We start from the raw sequence: 8,261 nt of genomic DNA, 5'->3' as shown, positions 1-8,261 counted from the left end.
CACACCTCCACTCTCCTATAAACATACCCCTTTTTTAAAAAAAAATATATAAAATGTCTAAATTATCCTTTAAAAAAATAAAATTCCTAAATTTACACCCTCCTTCCTCGCACCCCCTTCCCCTCACCCCACACCCCCCTTCCCCCGCAAGCAGAACGGGTCGTACTGCAAGCAGAACGGCTCGTACTGCAAGCAGAACGGCCCGTGCTGCTTGCAATGCAGCCGTTCTGTTTGTAGTGCAGGCCGTTTTGCAGCAAAACGGGCCGTACTCCCGTTCTGCTTGCAGTACAGGTCGTTCTGCTTGCAGCAAGGACCGTTCTGGGGCCGTTCTGTTGCAGTACAAGCCACCGCGTCACTTTTAAAATGGCTACCTTATGACTGATTTTAAAACCCCGATTTTAAAAGTTATTTTTGTACTAATCTTTCTTTCCATAGAACAAGTAAGAGTCTTTCTCTTACAAGACCACCTGCTGACATTGCGCACCCCTCTTCTTTCTCTTTTTGGCACTCCTCTTCTTCTTTTTTTTTCCTGCACCTCGCACACCCCTCTTCTTTCTCTTTCTGACACTCCTCTTCTTTTTCTTCTTACTGTTACGGAAAGTTCTTTCCGGAATTATATAAAAATGTTCCGGAAAATACTTTCCATAATATTAAATTCTTATTCCGGAAAGTATTTTCCGGAAATGTTTTGTTACATAATTCCGGAAAGTACTTTCCATAATATTAAAGTTACTATTACGGAAAGTTCTTTCCGGAATTATATGAACAATAATTTTACTATTCCGGAAAGTACTTTCCGGAATGCTAATGACTGTAAAAGTACTTTTCGAAATGCTAATGACTGTAAAAGAGCCTTTCTTATGCTGGTTATGGTGGGGCTAGTCCTTTTTTTCTATTCAGAATGACTGTAAAAGTATATTGCTTAATAACATTGAGCGGAAAGAGGTTTTGGGAAGAAGAGGGGTGTGGAGTGTGGGGTGCGGGGAAGGAGGGTGGGGGAAGGGAGGTGTAAATTTAAGAATTTCATTTTTTTTAAAGAGTAATTTAGATATTTTATATATTTTTTTAAAAAAGGGGGTGTGTTTATATGAGAGTGAAGGTGTGTTTATCACCGGGCCTAAAAATAATCTGCTTTATGTGGGCTGGGCTCATGAAACAGTCCATTTAGTTACGAAACCCTGAAAGACTGAAATAAAGAGTTGTGAAAAGCAAAATCCTTCATCCGAAATACCCAGTTCGTGAATCAGAGACTGCAAAGCAAGCACACCAGAGTTCGTTTCTTCCTCTTCCCTTCTCTTTCTTCTTCCTCTCATTCTCTATTATGTGTACGTAAAATTCAAAATAATTTTTACCTTTTTTTTATCGCACCGAGCAGAGAAGAGGACACATATAGCGTTAGAGGAAGATGATCATCCCCGTTCGCTGTTTCACCTGTGGCAAGGTATTTTCTCAACCCGAATGCTCTGTTTCTTTCTCTTCCCTCTCCATCTCGTCAAATAATTAAAAATAAAGTAAGTTTGGTCTTTGTTTACGGTTTTAGGGTTTTTTATTTATTAATGCTAAATTTGACTCGTTTTCTTCGATTTAGGTCATTGGAAACAAATGGGATGCCTATTTGGACCTTCTGCAGGCAGATTATAGTGAAGGGTCGGTACCCTAACTCCTCTTTTTTTTTTTTTTTCAACATTAATCTATCTGAAGTTGTTGTTCAACTTGTTATTTTCTCAAAATCTGTCTCTGTGTGTGTGTCACAATCTTTTATTTTGAATTAAATTGTGGTTGGTATGCTTTGGTTAAATAACTTTTAAGATTTCTTATGTGGTAGCATGATTAGTCTCTTGGTCGAGGTTGTAGGTGAAGTATGAACGTGTAATGTATACTGTTGGTATTTTCCCCTAAGTTTTCACTTTTGTGATAAATATTGTGGACGTGCATGGTGTTCTGTAAGTTGTAGTTTTTTCTCCTTTTCAAGCTTGGAGGGTAAATAAATTTGTATTTATGCCTGATCTATTCAAATGCTATTTGCTTGTTATAATTGTGTTGTATCTGAAATTGTTACTCTGTGGTCATAACTCATAAGTCATAATATTTGTGTCTTATTGTCAGTTCAACATGCAATTATATACTGTAAATTGTCTGATTTGGCTGCAAATGCACTTGTTGGAACTTCTAAACGAGTGTGATAGCTCATATTTGCTTGTCATAGCTGCCTTGTATCTTTAAGTTGTTATTCTGTGGTCATAGATCATAACTAATTTTTTGTGACTATATATATTACTTGAGCAATGGAGTTCTTATTGATTTCCTTTATCTTATTATTGTCAGTTCAATATGCATTTATATACATGTAACATGTCTGATTTAGCGGCAAATACACTTGTTGGAACATTTCAATCAGTGTGATAACTCATGTTCCTTAAGAGTGGACAGGGTTTTAACTTTTAAGTTGTGGTCATGATCATGGTTCCATCACGATCTTTGATATTGTCAGAAATTGTATACAAATGTGGCTATATATAGACCCAAAAAAATTGCCTTCAAAATTGCAGTCACATACTGTTCTTCAAAACCTTGGTAGTGGTCATGGTTCTGCCTTTTGAAAAAACAAACCAAACTTGTAAATGCATCAGTTTTCTTTTAAGACAAGCCACTTTTTTTTCTTCAAAAAAACCGGTGTGGATTTTTTGTAAACTGGTTCAGAATCAGTTTTGTACACAAAACCAGTTTTAAAAATGTTTTGTTTTTTCAAAACTGGTTTAAAACTTTTTTTTCAAGAGACAGTATTGGGAAAAACCCAAGTCCCATATCGACTAGAGATTAGGCAATTGAATAGTATATAAGTGGAAAGCAACCCTCACCTTACAAGCCGGTTTTGTAGGGTTGAGTTAGGCTTAATCCACTATTCTAACATGGTATCAGAGCCATTTAGATCCACTTTAAAAATGGGCCACCCACCATTGATGCATGTGCCATAGGCATGAGGGGGTGTATTGGGAAAAAACCCAAGTCCCGCCTATCCTAGATCATTAAAAAGGGCCACCCACCATTTATCCACGTACCAAGCCCAATAGTGCTGGACGTGAGGGGGTGTATTGGGAAAAACCCAAGTCCCATATCGACTAGAGATTAGGCAATTGAATAGTATATAAGTGGAAAGCAACCCTCACCTTACAAGCCGGTTTTGTAGGGTTGAGTTAGGCTTAATCCACTATTCTAACTTAAAACTAGTTTTTAACCCTTTTCAAGTGGTAATCTTTCAAGTCTTACCTGTATTCAACCATTGAATTGGATATATTAAGAATTTAAATGTAGTTTAAAAACCCTTACAGGATCTTTATATTATGCCAACTTGCCAAGTCTTAACTATATTAATGTTTATATTCAACCATTAAATTGGCTATAGTAATGACACTAAACACATTTTAAGCGATAATCACTGATGTAGACCTAGCTCATTGTATCATTTTCAAGATAAAAAAAAGATCATATATGAATAATGTATTTGCATTTGGCATAACTTATCAAAAAGTAATAGTGTATCGTATGATATTGCACTTCCCTAATTGCATAGTATACTATTGTGAATACTTGATTCTTTACTGGAATTTTAGTGTCTTCCTCACAGAAAATTTTAGTTTTAATATTGTTGTATTATGATAATGATGGATTGCAGAGATGCACTGGATGCATTGGGACTGGTTCGATATTGTTGTAGGCGCATGCTTATGACCCACGTTGATCTCATTGAGAAGTTACTGAATTACAACGGTAATTTCTGTTCCCTCTATATATATATATATATATATATATATATATATATTTTTTTTTTTTTTTTTAAATTTTCTAACATCATTCGGTCTGTACTAATCATATACTTGGTTTCAGCTCTGGACAAGTCTGATCCAAGTTAAGAAGGCTTAAGGAATAACACATGACCAGGATGTTTCAGTCGCATTCCATGCCCTATGGCCATATATCTTTTTTTTTTTTTTTTTTTGAATGGTTTTGCTACAGGCAGGGTATGTTTGTGTGCTGGGGATGAGTTTATGTAAAAGATTTAACGATGGAAATTTCGCTTCAAATTTTAGTAGTCTCAAACTCTCTTAAAAGCCAGAGCACAAACACCATTTATTTATCATCTATTAATCATATATTATAATTATAATTTCTAAATAGTAAAATGTGATGAAAACAAGTTAGCAATTTCATACTGTTTAATTGGCACGCAAGTTATTGTCCACTTTTGGTTTATTGTCTTTTGTGTTTTATATCTATGTTTGAATTAACTTACTCATTAAAATACTATTCTCACGTTCTTGGAAAAGTTAGCAGCACATTCCGTTTGACTTTTATCGGGTGAAATTTATGTCAGTTTCATTAAAATATGTGGGTTTCCTTTTTCATTTGGTGGCTTTCATACGATTTGAGAATTTCAACCAATGAGAATGTTAGTTGAAAAGTGAATGTGTTTTATTTGTTTGCACTCTTCTGTTCTTTATAAATTTATTTTTGTTCTTTGTTAATTCTTATTTATCGTTGCTCTTATTTTCCTTCATTTTTTAAGTTCAATCTTGCCACATGTAGTACTATATGTGAGTTCATCTTTCTAATTAAGGAATCTATATGCGAGTTCATCTTTCTGATTAATAATCTATAATAACAATTTTTAATTATGACTAAAGTTCTCTTTTTAGCTCCTTTACATCTCTCTTTTCTCTTGCGTAATTATCTCTAAATTGTCTCTAATTTATAAGGTTATGAATCATAAAATTTCTACACTACTTTTCTTAATTGTTTTTTTGTGTTATGATCTGTATTACGTGACTGACGACTACAGATCAAAATTATCTTGAATTGAGCCTAGTTACAAAAGAATGTAAGAAAAACACATTTTGTAGTAATATGACAAAATCAACAAACGCAAATTTCAACCATGCTTCGTCGACTATTTATATGTTGAGTTCCCGTTCCAATAACTGGATGCGTGTTTATCTATCACGAAAATCTGTAGCCAAAAAGGGGAGTGATGAAGCATGTGCAAACCATGCATCATTGGCAGCACAAGCTGAGCCCTGGGGAAGGAAGAGTATTTCAAGTCTAAAGATTTTTTTCTCTTTGCACTGAAGCTCATCGTCTTCATGTGAATTCTTTTTTAATATATTATACATCTTAAGTAATTAAGTATGATCAATCTGATCGGAACGATCCCTTAATATATTTTTCATAGATTTATTCGTCTTACTATGTTTATTCATAAGTATGCTTTGATTACATAAATCATATGCGTTGTTGTTGTCATAATTCAACGTTGGGTGATTGTTTGGAGAAGGAATAATTAAGTACCCTTAATTATGTTTTGATTTAACAAATAAGTTGATCGAGTTTTATTTTAATATATAAAACTAAACATTTTTTCTTAGATAAAAGATGAATTACAATAGTCTTATCAAACAATAGGTAATATGTAGTATATTTTTTTTATTCATCTAAATTATAATGATGACACTAGAATTTAAATTTAAGGTCATATCCTTTATATTATAATCTCTAGTTACTAAACTCATCTTAATATTTATATATAACTAGCAAATTGTGCTAAAAAGTCTCCGTAGAAAATTGTCAATTTTATGAAAAGATGTGCCTAATAAATTTCAATAAGGTATAGTGTACTTAGTTGATAAAAAAAATATTTATATTTTATGTAGTATGATGATTTTGAGTCTTTTAAACATGTTAATCCGGTATTCTTATGAAGATAGTTAAATTGATAGTTGTGGTAAGACTTTGTCATGGAATTGATTACATTTTCTATAGAACTTCTTATCTCTTCTTTGAGCTTGGCTTGTGCAAGAAGAGATCTAGAAAGAAAAAAAAAAAAAAAAAGCAGTTGCAATTGAGTTTATTATAGGACTTCTAATAATGTTTCTATCAATATATTATGCGTCTTTACATCTAGAATTGAGTAGACTTCATGTAGAGTGTGTTTGACAAGGTATTTGAAGAATTTATAAACTCTTTTAACCGATTTATAAGTTAGTTGATCAAAATAAATTTATTTGCTATGCAAACTTATTTTAGGAACTTATAGCATATTCTCATAGACTAATTAAAGTAGCTTATAGTTTATAAGCTCTTAGCTTTTTTGTTTTTTTTTATTCTCATTATCTTAATTGAAATCTAGTTTACCCCTTTTAATTTAGAAGACATTTTTTTACATATCACTCTCTCACCTTATTATTAAATAAATAAATATATCATTTTACATTAATCAACTAGTTTATTAACTAATTTTAAAAAATATTTTTAAATCAATCAGTTAGTTTATAAGCTTCCAAATTTTTTAACTTCTAATTTATAACTTATAAACTTTTAGTCAATTTATAAGCTAATTTTATCAAACACACTTACAATGGAAGTTGTGTATGAGAAAAGTAAGATAAACAAATTATTATATCTCAAGAAATTAACTAGTTCATAAAAAAATTAGTAGATAATTCTCTAATATTCAACTTTTCTCATTGGAAGACAAAAGACAATAAAAAGTTGAAAGCACTTAATGACTAATTTTCAAGAACAACTTGTATATACCAAAGTGTTGAAAAATTAAGAATTATTTCTTAACTGAAAATTTGTATTCCAATTTAAGATTTAAAACAATCTTCTCTTTCTTGTTAAAAATTTTCATATTTAATATTTGTGCTTAAACCTTGAACATTCTTATGAAAGATAAAGTAATAAAGTTTTAATAACTTTTCTTAAAATATTGCCTGCTTGATAAGATGATAGTGTATTTATGAGATCTCTTATATAAAAAATTCTTAAAATACAACTCAACTTCTCGATCATGTATTCCACACATTTTTAACTCAAGGCACCTTTTTCATAAATGTGTGCCTATAAGTGTAACATGTATTCTGAAGAATGAGAAGAAAAAAAAGAGATAAAGATAGGATACTCTCACCATCAAAAGAAATGACTATTTTATAATTTCCTTTTTCTTATTAAAGAGAAAAATTAGGACAAACTACTTTAAGTCTTTAATAGATATCTATTATAGTAAAAAAATTCTAACCGTTAAATTGATATCATATGAATAGGTCATATATATATATATATATATATAACATTGTTTTTTTTTCTTTCTTTTTTCTCCCCCAACTCAGTTTTTCATAGCAATTTCACTTACCTCTATTGCACATCTAACAATTCCACTCTATATTTTTTTTTTCAATTATCAACTAAATTAGCACACACACAAAAACACACACACACAAAGACCAACCATTGCAAATTTGAATCCCAAGATACCAACACTCTTTATCAACTATTTTTTTTATTTTTTGTGAGAAGCCAAGGATCCTTTAGACAACAGCTATATATTTTCTTTCACATAGTAGAAAACATGAAGAATAGTGTGAAGATTCTTTGAAGTTGTGGTGGAGAAATCCACTAAAAGACCATTTCACCTTTATTTCTCTCGGTATATAGGGGTGAAGAAAAAGGGTATTTGAGTTGGCTCACATAATCAAGTCAAAACATTGTGTTATTGTGTTTCTGTAAGTTTTGGGAAAAGGAGAAATAGTTGAGTGTGGTTGAATTAAATAAGTTATTTTAAGGTAAAAAGTAAAAAAAAAAATGTTAGATTAGAGAAAATAGTTACTTATATTGTAAAATTCAAAAAATAGGTGATATGTATAAGTAAGATGTGTATAGATTAGATTCATTTAAAAATCTTTAAAAAAATGTTGGGTTACGAATACTCTTAATAATTACAAATTATAATTATTTTATTAGTCAAATTATGATTATAATGGTGACATAGTAAAATAGTTGAATTTTATTAGAGGTTTGTATAAAAATATTTTAAACTATTTATATATATATATATATATATAACTATTATTAAATTGCAAAATAATGAAATATTTCATTTAAAATATAAAATATTAATAAAAACTGATGTAAAATCAAAATGTTTCAACATATTTATTTTAAAAAGCATTTTACTTTTTCGAAAACAATTAAAAAAATAAACTCTAAAATATACTATACCAAGACAAGATATTCAAATTTTGACAGAAATAATTAAGTATTTAATATATTAAAATAAAAAGTAATTTTCCTTTTCCGGAATTGTTTTTTGAAAATATATTGTACTTAAACAAAAAAGAAATTGGTGTTAAGGGAAATAATGCCAAAGAATATACTGCAAATACACAAAATACAAACACATTTGGGTCTCAGACAGAGAAAATTTGAAT

The 8,261-nt window shown here is 30.6% G+C and overlaps 1 protein-coding gene across 1 annotated transcript; it reads left to right on the top strand.

The window, feature by feature from the left end:
- The first annotated feature begins 1,122 nt into the window (after positions 1-1,122).
- On the top strand, positions 1,123-4,109 carry LOC109797574 (RNA polymerases N / 8 kDa subunit). The gene is made up of 5 exons (XM_020357654.3): positions 1,123-1,271; positions 1,376-1,441; positions 1,589-1,647; positions 3,674-3,768; positions 3,886-4,109. The coding sequence occupies exons 2-5, from the start codon at positions 1,406-1,408 to the stop codon at positions 3,909-3,911; spliced, it is 216 nt and encodes a 71-aa protein (XP_020213243.1). The 5' UTR covers positions 1,123-1,271; positions 1,376-1,405; the 3' UTR covers positions 3,912-4,109.
- The last annotated feature ends 4,152 nt before the right edge of the window (positions 4,110-8,261 follow it).

This window comes from Cajanus cajan, chromosome 6, assembly GCF_000230855.2.
Source record: "Cajanus cajan strain Asha chromosome 6, NIPB_CcT2T_4, whole genome shotgun sequence".
Taxonomy (NCBI): Eukaryota; Viridiplantae; Streptophyta; class Magnoliopsida; order Fabales; family Fabaceae; genus Cajanus; species Cajanus cajan.
The sequence above is the reverse complement of the archived record's forward strand: the minus strand, read 5'-3'. Positions and strand labels throughout refer to the sequence as shown.

Excerpts from the sequence above, each read along its gene's own strand:
- LOC109797574 (XM_020357654.3), top strand. The coding sequence starts at position 1,406 with ATGATCATCCCCGTTCGCTGTTTCACCTGTGGCAAG. Across the intron at positions 1,648-3,673 it reads CAGGCAGATTATAGTGAAGG|AGATGCACTGGATGCATTGG; the intron begins GTCGGTACCCTA and ends GATGGATTGCAG. Across the intron at positions 3,769-3,885 it reads GAAGTTACTGAATTACAACG|CTCTGGACAAGTCTGATCCA; the intron begins GTAATTTCTGTT and ends ACTTGGTTTCAG.